Source organism: Pristis pectinata, chromosome 1 (assembly GCF_009764475.1).
Source record: "Pristis pectinata isolate sPriPec2 chromosome 1, sPriPec2.1.pri, whole genome shotgun sequence".
Classification (NCBI taxonomy): domain Eukaryota; kingdom Metazoa; phylum Chordata; class Chondrichthyes; order Rhinopristiformes; family Pristidae; genus Pristis; species Pristis pectinata.
This window is the reverse complement of record NC_067405.1, coordinates 48099304-48116249: the sequence shown is the minus strand read 5'-3', so window position 1 is coordinate 48116249 and position 16946 is coordinate 48099304. Positions and strand designations below refer to the sequence as shown.

At 37.5% G+C, this 16946-nt stretch overlaps 1 protein-coding gene across 1 annotated transcript in view; it reads left to right on the top strand.

Annotated features, from left to right (window-relative positions):
• The window catches only part of pde11a (phosphodiesterase 11a), a 166415-nt gene that overhangs the window by 96813 nt on the left and 52656 nt on the right, over positions 1–16946 (top strand). Inside the window, exons 11-14 of the mRNA XM_052029745.1 lie at positions 4038–4184; positions 5545–5652; positions 13533–13642; positions 14798–14888. Of these exons, the coding sequence (XP_051885705.1) occupies positions 4038–4184; positions 5545–5652; positions 13533–13642; positions 14798–14888 (456 nt within the window). The remainder of the gene's footprint in view (positions 1–4037; positions 4185–5544; positions 5653–13532; positions 13643–14797; positions 14889–16946) is intronic.

Genomic DNA, 16946 nt, shown 5'->3' with positions numbered 1-16946 from the left:
AGAGAAAATAAGTTACTGCGGTATAGCAAAGTAAGGAGAAGTGGAACGGGACTGATGGAGTTGCTCCCTTGGGAGCGGGCAATGGCCTCCTGTGTTGTGAGGCTGTTGAAAATTAGTATCAGCTTTGTGTTGAACTGAGTACGAAGTGCAGTGTTTATATAACAAAACTACATACTAAATTCTGATCTTGTATTTTAATTTTCATGTGACCTGGATGCCACAGGTGGTGGTAAGGTGCTGCTGACCTAATGATGAAGGTACTCCCAGAATACAATAGATACTAGGATGAATCATGGAAGGCCTCAAACTGTATAGTTTTGGAATGCTCCCTTTGATTAAGTGGTATAAAATTAGGGATTCAGAATTAGCAACTATCAATATGAACAAAATTCTTATGATGCAGTCCAAATAATGCAGCAGCTTAAATGAGCCATGCCATTCCAAATATAAAGCGAGAAACTTTCATGATCTTCATATTGCAATTCTAAGCATAGGTGCTAGTTTCAAATTCTCCTGATGTATTTCACAAACTGATATACTTTGTTAGTTGCTAGCATGGTGCACATCTTCAATTAAATTATTTCATTATCTCAAATGTCACTTATTCAATAAAAACAGGAGCATTAGTTTGACACAAAAGCTATTTCATCTGGTTCACAATTCATTATAGTGCAGAATAAACTGAATGTCATAATTTTGACAGATAGAACCCAGGCTGTAAGTCACTGCCAGCAACAAAAGGATCTATTCAGAACTAGAATCAAGACACATTAATTGATAACCAATAAAGGAGCACCACAAGTGATTAAAGGGGTAGAGATAAGATGGAGATAAAAGGAAAATGCAAGCTGCTGATGGAATGACAGTGAAGTTGCTCCTACATTACAAAGCACACCTGGAAGAGTCACAGAACGTGTCAGACTTTACAGATTCTATTCAGATACAGATAAAATGGAAATAAAAGAAAAACATACAAAGTAAAGTACATAGAGAATAATGAAGAAGATGGCAAAGGAGAACATGAAGGGGTCAGGAAAAAAGTAAAATGAAACAAAGAGGAACAACAAAATTAAATCACTTAATTTAAACAGAAATGAAAAGTTTGCAGCAGACAAAATGAATAACAGGATAAAGTTAAGGGATGTACAGGATCATTTCACAGATATCAGGGCAAATTTTTTTACCCAGGTGATATCTGCCCCCGTTCTGAAACAGTATTCTCCCATGGAGTCCAATGGGGCAGTATAAAGTTCCACATAATTCCCAACTTTCAGGCTGGGAAACCTGCCTGCTGAGCCTGCATCAGGTTACATCCAGCACAACCGCATGAAACAATAGTAAGAAGTAGCTGTCAGAGAACAGTAAGTGGATTATGGTCAGAGAGTCGTAGCGTAATACAGCACAAAAACGGGCCCTTCGGCCCAACTCATCCATACCGGCCAAGGTGCCCACCTAAACTAGTCCCATTTGCCCGCCTTTGGCCTGTATTTCTCTAAACCTTTTCTTTCCATATACTTATCCAAATGTATTTTAAATGCTGTTATTGTACCAGCCTCAACTACTTTTTCTGGCAGCTCGTTCCACATACATACTATTCTTTGCATGAAGAAGTTGCCCCTGAGGTCCCCTTTAAATCTTTCCCTTTGCACTTTAAACCTATGCCTTCTAGTTTTTTATTCCTTTTCCCTGGAAAATGTCATTTGATTTAATTGTTTTTAAATGTACAAGTGCTTTAAACAAGTGCATTTTTTTGTAAACATTTTCAATCGGTTCCCAAATCATAGAGTTATAAAGCAATACAGCATGGTAACAGGCCCTTCGGCCCAACTCATCCATGGCGCCCACCAAGCTCGTCCTATTGGCCCGTATCCCTCTAAAACCGTCTTATCCATGTACTTACCCAAATGTCTTTAAAATTGCATTAAATTGTAAGTGTTTTGTTCTTTGAATATGTTTAATCATCTTGGACATTCAAACATTCAATTTCAGGTACAGCCTTGACAGTTGGTAAATGTGAAGGCAGTGAGTAGCTCACTGGCTGCCCAAGTCATTCTGAGATTGAACTGGGCACGTGTGCTGGGGGAGGTCCTGAGCTGAATCCAGCCTCCCAGGGGAAGAGAAAGCCTTGGACCTCACTGGAAGAAACAGTGTTGTCCACGGGAAGGCACATGGCAATTTTGGGCTCAGTGGGAGATGAACCCCAGTGACAGAAAAATGTCTGAAATATTGAAATAGTTACTTAGCCCTCAGTGTTTACCAGGGAGTGCGACATGGTGGGAATGACGTTAAGGACTGTATTTTATTGTGCAGGAGCAAGAGCAGGTGGCGGAAGCTAAAACCAGCAAAACTGCCACAACACTGGACAGCTGGGCTCCAGCCTTGCAGGACTTCTGGATCTTGTTGTAGTGCAGAATGCAGGTTGTAATTTGAGGGGCAGGTTACTGTTTAACTCCTCTTTAAATCAGTTAGAGCAACATTGACACACATTTGTTCCCTTTAATTTTGGATAATTGGGTTTCATGGAACTATTGGGATTTACCAGTGAAAGCATTGGTGTGCAAGTACACGGTGGAATTGAGGAACCTGAAGCAATCTCAGGGAAGTTTTTCATGCAGCTCTTTTCCTACTTGTGGGAATGTGTTTGCTTACAATTTGTACCTGGACTCTGATAGCAGTTGTGACTCAACCAAACAGATCACCAGGCTGACAATTTTGTCAGCCAGATGATCAAAAAGTAAGACACTGCAGTTTGCTTTGGGCTGCAGCAAGATCTAAATGGTGCCCCAGAGACAAGATGGCATCAGCCTGAGTTCTCAATGGTGACAATGAAAGCAGGCAATGGAAGCCCAGCTCTCATGTTCATGTAGTTCCTTCTAATCCCCAAATACTCTTTTCTACATGCTGTTCCTGTGTCTTAACTTGCTGAAATCAGCCTCATGCTGTTCTTTCATCATCGCCGAGTCTATATCCTGAAGCTCCCTGCACAACAGCACTATGGGGCTATGTTCAGTTTAAAGCTGAAGCTCATCACTGACTTCAATATCAATTAGTGATTGATATTGCAGGGGAAAACATAATAGTCTTGCACCATTAAAACTCGGCCTCGCAAGCACAGTTGGGGATAGTATGAATGCAGGGAGGTGAGCAACAGTGAGCAGTTCCTGTAGAGCAAAAAGTGTGGGGATTGGAATTTGTCTTTGGTGGTGGCACTCACTGCATTGTAAACATTATATCAATGCAACCTGTTATTACGAAGCAGGCAATAATACATCAGCAGTCTATTTCACTCTATCCAGTTTTCTTTCCATTGAAGTCAATAGAAATCAGGCAGAGTATAGGCATGCAGCTGACTCATCATTCCCAAAATGTTTTCAACCCAAGAGAATTAAAGTGTGTAAAGCGACATTTTCTACTAACTCTTCTGTTAAATGCACTGCTATTACCACCCTAATATTGCTTGTGCACAATACTTTTAACAAAACAAAATAAATAGAAAAAGTATTCAACCTGTTTAATATAAATGAAAGAAATTTGTGCCTCTCACATATCATAATTTCATGAGTAAATCAATGGCCAGTTCTCAATATACACAATTAATAAGTTTTGTTAAGGATAATAAACAAAATATTTGAAAGTTTTGAAAAGTTAGCACTACTAATCAGGTGTGCTATAGAACACATAGATAGGAACAGGAAAAACAAATGGATATGCTTTACTCAAACCCCCGAATTATTGTTTTACAATGACATTAAACAGAACCTGGCTGCTGAGAAGTACACCGGACTGTCAGAGAGGCTCTAATGCATAAATTCTTTGAAAAACTCTATGATTTGTCATTTGCCATCACTGTAGACTACTTTTTAAACATCTCCCCAAAGATGCCATTGTAGTCTAAAGTTTGGATCTTTTACCTTTGGGGAATTTTCTTAAAAGCACTCCCTCTGTCAAAGTGGTGTTTGTTATGAAGAACAGATGAAAAGTCAAGTGAATCCATAGTTTTGAATTATTAAAACCCTGAGAATGCTCTCCATTCGCAGGCAGCAAACATCCCACTTGCTTCTGAACTCAGTATTGATGAATTCTATTTCAATGACTTCTCCCTTGACAAGGATGCTATGATCACTGCAGCTCTCAGAATGTTCATGGAGCTTGGAATGGTGCAGAAATTCAAAATTGATTATGAGGTAATTCACCCAAATACATGCTGAATAATTGATATGATATCTTTTATGTAGTTGACAGGATGTTTGCTTATGCTATGTAAAATGTGTAAGAGATGATCCTGGTTCTGACAGAAACCTGGCTTATGGTCTTTGGCTTTTTTCTGTGCCTTGAAGTTCCCCACGTTTGGCTCTGTATCCCACAGAGCACCCATCAAAATTAAACATGGCCATTACTAGATAGTTATTATCTCCCATTACCGATTACTCATTTTCCTAATTGTTTTACAGTCACTGTTTTTTCTTCAAGTCTATAGTTTCCTTCCACAATTGGCACCAAGATCAGTGTTCTACTCTTATTAAAATCCTATTATTCTGGGTTCCACCAAGCCCACAGCATAAAGAGCGTCAGGATAACAAGTCATTAACACCACGTTGTCAAAGGCTCTGGTCTTTGAGCTGTGATATCTTGTTTTATAACCTCTCAAATTAACTTCCTTGTGACGATTCTTGCTTGCCTCCATTAATACCATATTAATATTGCCTATAAGCTCCAATTGTAGCCTATATATTCACTTTAAAATGATCCTCAAATTCCACCCAAACCCTTCCTTTTCCTTATTCATGTGTGCCACTTTGAAAACAAATTTGGGTGAAGTTTAAATGCATGCTTATCATGCCCAATTTTACTTTTCCAGCACTATTCTCAACAATACAGATACTTGTGCTGTCATGCGGTTTAGTCAGATTTGTCATAGCTTAACTAATTTAACAATGAAAGGAATGAAGAACTTTTTTTTGACTCACAATGAAACCTAACCCTGTCAAGCTGACACTGATGTTTTGTTTAATCCTGAAAAGCAATTTAAGTACCATTCCCTGTCCAACGTTTCCACTGCTTCACTTTAGGAGACATTATTTTCTATACTCATTCAACAATTCATGCATTCATTACCTTTAGAATCATTTTCCCCATGCTCTTATTATTAGCCTCCTTAAACACTCCATATCTTCAATAGAATTTTGCTAACTAGCTACATGTATGACTGTGACATCACTACGAAAGGCACAAATACTTGCTTAGGATCAGTCATCATAGTCTTAACTTTCCTTGGCATAATTTAGCAAGTTTATCCTTTGACCCGCCCAGTTTTATATCGCTTCCTTCTGGAAAACTCAATCATCTCACATCTACTCTCTTTCCTCTCTCTTCCTATCTGCCTACCTTTTAAAAATCTCAAAATCTAATTTGTCACCCTTGTATTCAGTCATCTTTTCTCATCCTTTCGGCAAATGTAGGAATGTATCTTTAATATTTTATTGCATTTAATTCATAATGCAAGTTGTTGTTGTGTACATTGTATTTACACAGTGTATTTTACAGACTTTGTGCAGATGGTTGCTAACTGTCCGGAAGAACTACAGAATGGTTCTCTATCACAATTGGCGACACGCATTTAATGTGTCTCAGTGCATGTTTGCAATGCTGACAGTAAGTATTCTTAGTAACAAGGTAAAGCACCTAAACAAAATACAAGCAGCAAAATACTACTCATGTCAGTAGTCGAAACAAAATAGAGCAGATGCTGGAAATAAACAGCAGGTCCAGTGGCATTAATGAATAGAGAAACAGAGTGAATTTTTTAGACCAATGATCTTCATCAGAACAAGTTATTCAGTTTTACATTTGTTTTGGCTTTGATTTTATCTTTGTTCACCAAGTTACATTTTACTTTACACCACTGGAAGTAAATTAATAGCAAAACCACGAGAACTTTGAATGGTATTTCACCACTTTAGTGCACCAGTACAATAAGCATAGATATTTTGTATTAAGGATGAACAAGTATGTCCCTTTGGCAGGCGACAAGGAAACTATTAGAAATGAATATCTAAAATTATTTTATGACTTTGGAAGGAACGATGAATAAGCATACACTTCAAAATTATAACAAGAGAAAGGTCTTATGAAAGCTGACTAATCCATTAATATTATGGTGCAGTTGATAATTTAAGTAAAGTTATCCATAAAAGTAGTTCTTCTTCACATCCAGATGTTTCTTCCAATAGAAAAATGGATCTTGGATCATTTAATGAAAGAATTGCAACAAGTTTACTCAACACAAGAATCAAGTTTTGTTACCAACCTTAGAAAACGGAGTAGACCAAATATTAGTGTGGAGGATAGGGTGGTGTAAAGTAAAATGTAACTTGGTGAACAAAGATAAAATCAAAGCCAAAACAAATGTAAAACTGAATAACTTGTTCTGATGAAGATCATTAGTCTAAAAAATTCACTCTGTTTCTCCATTCATTCATGCCACTGGACCTGCTGTTTATTTCCAGCATCTGCTCTATTTTGTTTCGACTACTGACATGAGTAGCTCTCTTTAACAAAATTGAAAAAACAGGCCATCAAATCAATATTGTGTGCCAAATTGATTGCTGTGAAATCTAGGTTTCCAATTGACTAAGAAAAGACAAGTTGCCAATCTGTAGGCATCTGAAATGTTGTTGTTTTTGTATTTATAATCTAGAGATAAAAATCAAAAACAGTTGTCTTTAATCCTCACCTGCCAGTAACTGGATTGCATCAACAAAGGATCTTTCAAGTACTGGAGAAAGAAAGAAACCCAAGAATGAGTTCAATGACCACTACAGCTTTGGTCCTGGTTTAATCTATCAATGTGATTGCTCATGATACCCAATTATTTCTATTGCCTCTCTGAGGAAATCCCATATAGACAGTGCATTGAGAATGCACCAAAGAACTATTTTTGCACTGTTACTCCGTCTTAAGGAGCCTAGAACTAGTGGTCAGAATCTCAAAATACACAATAAGCCATTTAGGATTGAAATGAGTAGAAATTTCTTCACTCATAGACAGTGGAGCTTTGGAATTCTCCATCCTGGAAGAATGTGGAGGCTGTCATTAATTGCATTCAAAATAGAGATGGTAAATTTCTGGATATTAAAAGTATCAAGGGATGTAGGGACAGGGTAAGTAAATTTTTTGAGGTAGAAGATCAGCAATGAACTTGGTAAATGGCAGAGCAGGCTTGAGGAGCCCGATGGCCCTCTCCTGCTCCTGTTTCTTATTGTCTTGTGTGATTACTGTTACACTTAGAAACATGAATAACAATGCTAGACTGCCTCCCACAAATAACAGCAGCTTGATCAAAACAAGTATGACAGTTTAGGCACCTAACCAAATATTTTTACCGAATTTAGCGGATGCAATCAGGGAGATAATGATCAAGGCCAGAAACCTGACCTAACTGTATATACACAATCCTCCAAATATTGAGAAGGCCCAGCTCCAGCCTATTTCAAAGTGAACAGGGCAAGCAAAGGACTAATGTTTTTGGGTTGTCATTTATTTAATGGTCAAATGTAGGCTAATTTAATTATGAACAAGTACTAGTTAGTGCGGTCGAAATTTACAAACATGGGGGATTCTTGGAGAAATAATAAGCATATCTTGGAGAAAGAAATATAATTCATCAAACAGGCTAAAAAGAAAAGAAAGAGAGAGCAAAGTTTCATAGCTAAGCCCATTTAAAGAACAGATGCAGATAAGCATCTCTGCAGAAGAAGCAGCCAGTAAACAATGATAAACATATTAGCTGCCATGGAGAAAAATGTGTTTATTTCTCAGTTGGTGCTTTTCCTTAGAACCTTTGATTCCAGGCTGGATGAAAGCATGTTTTGATCAAGATGCCACGAAAAATATTTCTTTCAGATTCTGGCTAACAGGGAGTATTTTCTCTTTATATTTCAACCCAGATTTCTACTAAGACAACAAATCCAAGGTGCAAATTTAACTGTTAATAATATAACTTATTTCCAGCAGTGTGCACAGGGGAGTTAAGAGCAATAAATTAATCAGGATTTGTCAGTGCAAACAAAACAGGGGCCATGACGAATGAGAAATTTCTAAAACAAAATGAGAGGGAGAAAAAGGAAGTTAAGTGGGAATGAATAAGGAAGAGAGTGATGGTGAGAAGAGACGATCTGTGCAGGGAAGACACATGTACTCATGGTGGCTCCAGGAAGCATAAATTAGTTGACCTTCTTAGCATGAAGCTCCTGCCATAAAGCCATAGTCATAGAGTAATACAGCACGGAAACAGGCCCTTCGTCCCAACTTGTTCATGTCAACCAAGTTGCCCACCTAAGCTAGTCCCTTTTGCCCAAATCTGGCTCATATCTCTCTAAACCTTTCCTCTCAATGTACCTGTCCAAGTGTCTTTTAAATGCTGTTATCGTACCTGCCTCAACAACTTTCTCTGAAAGCTCATTCTATATAAACACTACCCTCTGTGTGAAGAAGTTGCCCATCACCTCCTTTTACCTTAAACCTATGGCCTCTAGTTTTTCTTATTCCTTTCCTCTGAGAAAAAGACTGTGTGCATTCCCCCTATCTATGCACCTCAGGATCTTAAACACTTCTATGAGGCCACCCCTCAGTCTCTACACTCCGCGGAATACAATGAATACATTAGCCCTCCACCATTTCCCTTGCAACTGGCCAGCTGCTGCTACCCATGCTAAGATGGTGCGATCTGAAACTGGGCCTTCTGGACCCAAACCTGCTCAACATTATCCATTGAGGACACCACAACTTACTTCCCTGGAGGTCAGCAGTCTTCCCAAACGCTGCCCATGCTGCAATCACTGTGGTAAGTTTGCATGGGGAGCATCAGGACAGGCAAAGATACATGGAAGACTCATCCCAAGGGAAACCACAGGGGAATTGGGTTTATATCTATAAATTAGTTTTGGGATACTTACTTTGTGTGGGCTTTTAATTTTAAACCATGTCTGAGGTGGCAATAGTTTATGTCCAGAGGGAGGATAAAAAGACCAGTGATAACTCAGAGTTACAGTTACTGGTATCTCGAATGAGATTAGCGGCAAAGGCAGTTTGTTACAGGAAATAAAGAAATGGCTGAGATACTAATTGTATCTTTTTAATCTGTGTTGACAACGGAGAATAATACAAATGTAACAGAAATAGTGGGAGCCCAAATATCTAATGAGATCAAGCAAGCAAAAAAATTAATTGATTTAGAGAGGAGAAAGTACAGTTAAAATTAATGAGTCTAAAAGCCAAACAAATCCATTAATTGCCTACATCCCAGGGTTCTGAATGAAGTGGCAGCAGATATAACAAAGGAATTAATGATGACTTTTATAATTCCTTAGATTCTGTAACAATCCCAGCAGATATTAAGGTAGCAAGTGTAACACCGCTATTTAAAGAATGGAAGAGTGAAATGCTGAACTATACACCAATTGGCCTGACCCTGTTCTCACCATAATGCTGTAATCCATTATTAAGGATATGGTAATGTGGTATTTGGAAAATCATAATATGACAGAGCAAAGTCAACTTGGTTTTATGAAGGGAAAATAGTGTTTGACAGGTTTTTTTTAATATAGCTTTATTATGCAGAATCCATGGGGAATGTCAGGTGCCTGTTAGTCAAATGAACTGGTTGGTCAAGAGTTAAGTATGATTTCACATTATCAGTAACACTGAAGGTTACAGAATAAGGAAAATTGAATACAGTATTCTACAGCACTCACCAATGAGATGGGAATCTGCATTACCCAGTGGGCAAGAGAAAAGATACAAGGATGTGTGACGGCAGTGCTGCCCTGACGTCAGCCCTGGTGCTCCCTCTGTGCTGCCTGATGTTGGTCTAGATGCTTCCTCCTGACATCAGCTTGGGTGCTTCCCCAGTGCTGCCACAATGTCGGCTTGAACACTCCCTCGGTGCTGCCCTCAGGTCATCCCAGGTGTTCCCTCAGTGCTGCTAATGTCAGACCTGGTGCTCCATCAGTGCTGCTCTGAGGTTGGTCTAGGCCTTCCTTCAGTGTTGCTTGACTCTGGCCCAGGTGCTCCCTCAGTGCTGTCCTGAGTTTGGCTCGGGTGCTCCCACAGCATTGCCCCAATATTGACAAAGGTACTCCCATGATGGTGCCCAACTTTCAGCCTGGGTGCTCTCTCTGAAGTGTGGTCACTGGAGATTACTGGTTACTAAGCACATTATAGCTGGGCTTTTACTATTGATATGAGGCAAATCTGTTAATTTAAGATGTATGGATTTACATTTTCTTAAGTCCAACGCAAAAGGTTGTTACATAAAGTAAAGGCTACCAGGTTTGGGATACAGAATTGGTTGAAGGGCCAAAAATAAAATAGTTCATTTTCAAGTTGGTAGGTTGTTATTAATAAGGTGCAAAGGGATCAGTAACTGATCAGTAATTTATATTAATGATTCAGATAAAACAAGAGAATGACATATTCAAGTCAAGTGCAAAAGTAAGGTCTGAGGAGGATACAAAGTTTGCAAAGGGATAACGACATACAAGTCCATAATAAGGGAATATAATGATGACAAATATGGGGTTATTCACTTTGGTGGGAAGAACAGAGAAAGAGAATTTGAAAGAGATGCATTTAAAAAGTACAGAGGCATTTTGATGTGCTGGTTCAAGAAATATAGAAAAGTAATCTCACAGGACAACAAGCAAAAGGAAGGCAAATGGTATCTTGGCAAAGATTTTTAATTACAAAATTAAGGAAGACTTAATGTGATTATACAGGAAATGGATATAGATCCAAAACCCTACTTTAATTGATGTCACTTTCTTTCTCTGCTCACTGTTATAAACTTCTTTCATCTACAGCTGACTTGAACACTAAATTACCCATTCAGTTTGGCCAAGTGCAAAGTTTCCTCTTCACATTACTGTAGGTTGCAGCTCACCTTCTAACTTGATGCTACCAAATCCCAGTATAACCAATTCACTCCAGTAAGCAGGTTCCAACTGCCTCTCTGATGCCCCCAGACCTGTGACCATCCCAATATTACAAAAGCACAATGTCAAACACATCCCATCTCATTGCTACCAAGATCTGCTACACCCTCCCGTGATTTTATTTCTGTTTAGCACAGTTTATTAATGTTTCATTTGGATTCCAGTTAGGAATCAGCACATTTTTAAAAAAGAAACCTACACTCTTAAATATTTATGATAGAACAAAAATGAGCATAGTAGGGATTATTGCAGAAAGATGCTGCATAAACCTTATCCAATAAAAGCTGGTATATAGGCATAGGCAGAGTGAGCACATTTTATTTTGCAAATACTGTTAACAAATTGCTTTGTGCCTTGCTTGCTTGCTTGTAATAACTACATTTAACATTTTATTATTTGTTTTGTGTGATTGTTGAGGAGAAAACTAAATTACTTGCAGGCTAAGGCACTGAGATCAAGGCTTTACTGATACTGAGGAGTTTTATTGATGTTACTTTTGATGGCCAGAATGAACACTTTCCTTACATTTCTCACAACCCACACCAATGCTTGGTACTTATTGTTGCTTTGCTCTCCAGTTGTTTACTGGCAGCATTGACTATGAAATAGGAAAAGTGACTGATAATTTTGGAGAGTCCTAATGAACATCAGAACTGAACCTCCAACATTCAAATACGCTGCTCTATTAAGAAAAGATTCTCTGAACATGGGTGATCCCTTGTTGGAGGGAAATTCTGTAATGCTATAGAGAACAAAAATCTGCAAAATATTTGTTTTCACATTTAATAAGGCTCCTTAAATTCTTAATTCAAAAATGAAATTAGAAAAATTAAAGCTAAGTGTTTGCACTGTGAATTATTTGTTGATTAATTCCATGCTGCAACTCATTTCCATCACTTTTATGACACTGCTCAAGTTAATGTCTTTTAAGAAGCTGAGCAGGAAAAAAAAATTAACACTCCTTCCAAGGCTGTCAACAGAAGATCATCCATCGAGGTCTCAAGATGCTGGCATTCTGTACAAAATGTTAGTCTGAGGCAGAATGTTGAAGTAAAACTACAAAATAAACAACATGCCAAACATGACCACCAACCAGGGCTATCCAACTAGAGTAAGAGACCACATTCAGCTGAATAAGTATCTGAAATTCTTAATCTGCATTCTAAAAATGCTTTACTTTTATTTCTGCTTACTCCTGGAAGAAATTAAGTTTGTGCCAATTCATAGCTCTGAGAACTACTCTCAATCAACCACAGAAAACCTGTCTCTCAAGTGAAGGTCACAAGCAAAATGTTACCCTTACCAAAATGTTACTCTCACCCTTAGCTGCAGTACACTGCTCACTGAGAAAAATAAAGTATGATCAGCCAGAATTTTCAGGCAAACTAACAGTGAAGCTATCAGCACTGGTAAGATTGTAGTCCCAAAATTCTGCTCTGTCGTTAGCTCGTGGGAAAAAAATTAAAGTATACTCTCATGTAGTTGCCATATTTGTATGACAGGTATGGACAAAACTCACCATTGAGTGTTTGGGCAAATTAGTATCAAGCAATCCATCACTGAAAATTAAGTATTGCAGGTATTAAGTCTCATTTCATCAAGTTTTAATTGTTTTGGAAATATTTAAAGATATATGTTATTTTCTTTCTGGCCCTTTTTTCCTCTACCTCTCAATCCAATCTTCCTCTCTCTATTTCACCTTTTGTATCTGATTTACATTTCCTATTTCCAACTCTGTGCTGTTAATTTCACAGCCCCTTAAGTCTTAAGGAGGTAGTTTCTTGCTATGTTTACAGAGGTTCCAATTGCCTTGTATGCCCACTTCTACATACAGAAGCCTGCAATACAAAGCCTTGTGAAGTTTAAATGGGTAAGGTAAGGCTTGATCTCTGGAAAAGGTAAACTCTCATCAATAACCTTTTGTCTAATATCCAGATAGATGTGGTCTTTAATTCCAATTGGACACCACTGTTGCTGTCATGCTTGGCAAGTTGTTTTTAATTAGAGATCAAATTACTATAGTTTTACCTCAATATTCCAAATCAAACTAAAATTTTGCACAGATGTTAACATAAAATATTCAAACACCCTTCCTCCTCTTGTGGAGATCTTCAACATAATAGTTTTATTCAAAGATCTTATGTATAGGCAGGAACTTAAATGCGTGATTAATCAGTATTTGTTAAACAAATATACCAACTATGAAGAATATGCAACTCACATTTTGGTCATTTGTTATAACTGCTTTGAGGCTTTTCCTGTTGTTTATGCAAGAGAACTTTATGTTCAGTTATTTGGAGCTGCAACTGGTTCCAATAACACCTGGTGTACGAATATAACAGAATAGTAGAAAGCTACCTAAAGAAGGAGCTATGGGACAAAACTTACTGCAGTTATATCATTAGGTTTTCTGGATGCAGGTTCTCTTTCAGTAATTGAACTCACTTTCAATGAATGTTTTTAAAAGTTTGATTGGTTAACCCCACCGAAGAAAAATGCTAGCAGTTCATTGAGCCTCATGTATATTTATTGTTTTGCCAGACTGCAGATTTTCAGGAAATTTTAACAGACACAGAAGTTCTTGGCTTAATGGTCGGCTGCCTATGTCATGACTTGGATCACAGAGGCACCAACAATGCTTTCCAAGCAAAGTAAGTACGAATACATATAACTGTTATCTCTTGCTGATAATCATTTTCAGTAACTAACTTGTCAATCTCTGTTCCTATCACACAAAGTAACTTTACTCTTCTTTATTCAGGTTTATTTTCTGACGCTGTGAGTTGATATTAGTTTTATTAAATAATTTACAGATTCAGTGAAGAAATTAGCAAATTGAATCAGGAATTCCTGTCCAACTGTATTAAAACACACTTTAGGGAAGCAGACTCTGTAGGTGCAACATTATTTTCAGATAACTCATCAAAGAATATTTTTGAGATTAATTAATTAATAGGAGGAAAAAATATGTATCCATATCAAAATATTAAAACTGATTATAAAACTGTATAATTGCTTTCCCAGGAAATATAAATTATAGTTGAAACTATGATTTGCAGTTCTGGATAAATTCCAGTTATATCAAGATGGAAATCTGAGCTAAATCCTGATAAATACTTCATCCAATTTGGCATTTAAGAAGGTGAAACAGTCTTTATTTCCTCAACTTTCTTCTTACTATACCTCTTTCCCTTCCTCATCAGATTCAGTAGGTGCATCATCACCTCAAAAAGCAAAACCAAAACTGTTGATGCTGGAAATCTGAGATAAAGCTAGAAAATATTGAAAGTACTCAGTGGGTCCTTCATCTTTTGTGGAGAGAGAAACAGCGTTAATTTTTCAGGTCCATGACATTTAGTCAGAACTAGAAAAAGGTAAAAGTGCAACATGTTTTAAATTATAGAGAAAGTAAGTATGTGTGTGCTGGGGGTGGAAGTTTCAGAGAGACATAGAGCATGTCTGCATAGGATGGAGACCAAGAGAGAGTCAGTGGGCACTACCACCATTTGCATCATTTGGTCTCTCTTGGTCTCCACCCCATCACAGATATTCCCTTTATTTTATTCTGATCACCAGCTTATAACCACAGTTAGCTGGAATTGCAGCCAAGCCATCATGCTCAATTAGCACATGTAGACTGCATTAGTTCTTAATTTATATCAACAGATTGAAGAAACAACTAGCAATGATGATAGTAAAAAGAACGCTGTAGGATTCATTTCTGGAAGAGAGTAAATTTTAACTTTGAGTATGAACATTTGCTGTATTATGGTTGAAATATTTAAAAGATCTTTTGCTTCCTCTAGGAGTGGCTCTGCCTTGGCACAGTTGTATGGCACCTCAGCTACTCTAGAACTTCATCATTTCAATCATGCAGTTATGATTCTTCAGAGTGAGGTACTAAAGCCTGATTATTTCTTCTGTGTCACAAATCCCAATAAAATGTTTGGTGTAAATAAAGTGGATCTCTGTGGGCGGCACTCCTGAGTGCTGATCAGAGCAAAAGCAAGGTCATAGCTACATTCAATAATGTATGCCATGATCACTGAGATACCATCCATACAACCTAAATAAATTCCCTGTGGGCAGCATGCAAGGTGAAGGTTGCTGAATCATGCAGCAGTCACTAAAAATTGAACTGATCTTTGAATGCTTTTGATTTAAGTTTCATTTAACAGAATTTCAGACTAAGTATTCTTTATGTGCCTTTGATAATATATATTATCTACATGTAAAAACACAGAATATAATTTTCTGCATAATAAGTTCCAGAAAAATTGGGATGGCTAGCATTAGAACAACCTAACTGTGGGTGCATGTCTACAGATGATATCACCAGAGGAGCAGGTGAGAAAGGAATTGGGGATAATGGATTCTGAAAAGCAGGGGACTTGGTATTCAGAAAAATAACACAGCTGGAAATACTGTGGGGAGAGATTGGATGGAGATTGGGTGGAGATAAGTGTCTCCCACTCTGGCTGTGAAGGTCATATACAAAATGAACTTTAATAATCTCAATTCAGGTTTGATCCTACAACAAATTTTATATCAATTAACATGAACTTGACATGAGTCCAAATGATGGGTAATGGGAAAATTCATGCTGAAACAGCACAATACGTTTTTCTAAGGCTGGAATGAGGAGATAGTGCTTTCCTCCACATATAGTGAATTTTGTACTAACTCTTGAAAGTTAAAGTGTTTCATTGCTGAGTAACTTGATGAATATAAAGTCAAAAAATATTAGTTATTTTCTTACAGTTTATTTACATTGGTATGTCAGAGATGTCCCAAAGGATTGGTGGTTGAAGATCCTGCTCACAGTAAATTTATGTCAGACAGAACAGAGGACTTTGGAACCAATTCCTAGTTTGTGCAGTTACTTTATCTCAGCTAGGCAATAATTAGGACACTGGAAAAGGCCTTGGTATCTTTGGCCTTAGGGAAGGAATGATCAAGTGGGAGTCCACTTCTGAATATGTCATCTGGTGAGATCAGATCTGAACAGAATAATCATGTATTCTTTTGCAAGAGAAACTAGATGGCCCCAAGCACATATGGAACTATATCCAGCTCAGTCAGAGTAGAAAGGGAGGAAACAATCTACAAATAAATTAATTCTAATGTACATCACTAGCCAGGATGCAATAAAGTATTACATGCTTAAATTTACACACATTTAGTTCATCTCTCCAGTCAGAGCAAAAGAGTTAAGAAGAGGGAGGAAGGTTTAAATGTCATTATTTGAAAAATGCCATTGGAAAAAAATGTACAAATACATTCCAGCTTTTACATATTTTGAAGTTTTTATTTCAGCTCTTAGATTACAATGTTATTAAGTTGTTGTATTGGCAAGTTCCAAAGGAAAGCCTCAGGTTGTTAATGCAATCTAATGCAACTTCTATTCATCTGGAAGTAGGTTGCTGCACTTGGATAATTAGCTAGAAGAAATTCACGTGTTCAGTTGGCTGAAGATGGAACAAGTTAAGACAAAATCAGTCAGGCGAGAATTGAATGAACATTCTTAAAATGTCAGATGACCTAATGACCCAAGCTAATGGTACAACATTATGTCTTTCACACCCTAGGTCCAACCCCTGCACCATAATGCACTTGTTACAACTTGCATTTATTTTAGAAGACTATTTGTACTGTATCTTACAGATATAAAACATGACAAAATTCTGCATTTTAGTAGTTATTTATTGATATTAAAATGGTTTTGAAAGAGAAATCACTTATTCCAGGCAAATGACTGCACAGAAATCATTGTGGAACAAAAAAGGCTGTGATGATGTTACAGATATGGAAAACTTGTCTTCATGCTTTCATGTTACACTGTTTGCATTATAATGATGTTGTCATTGGCCTTCCAATGGTACGTTTACTGCAAAGGCTGCAGTGGAACACTTAAATTCCTACCATTACAAAGGTATACAGATTAAAACTTCTTTT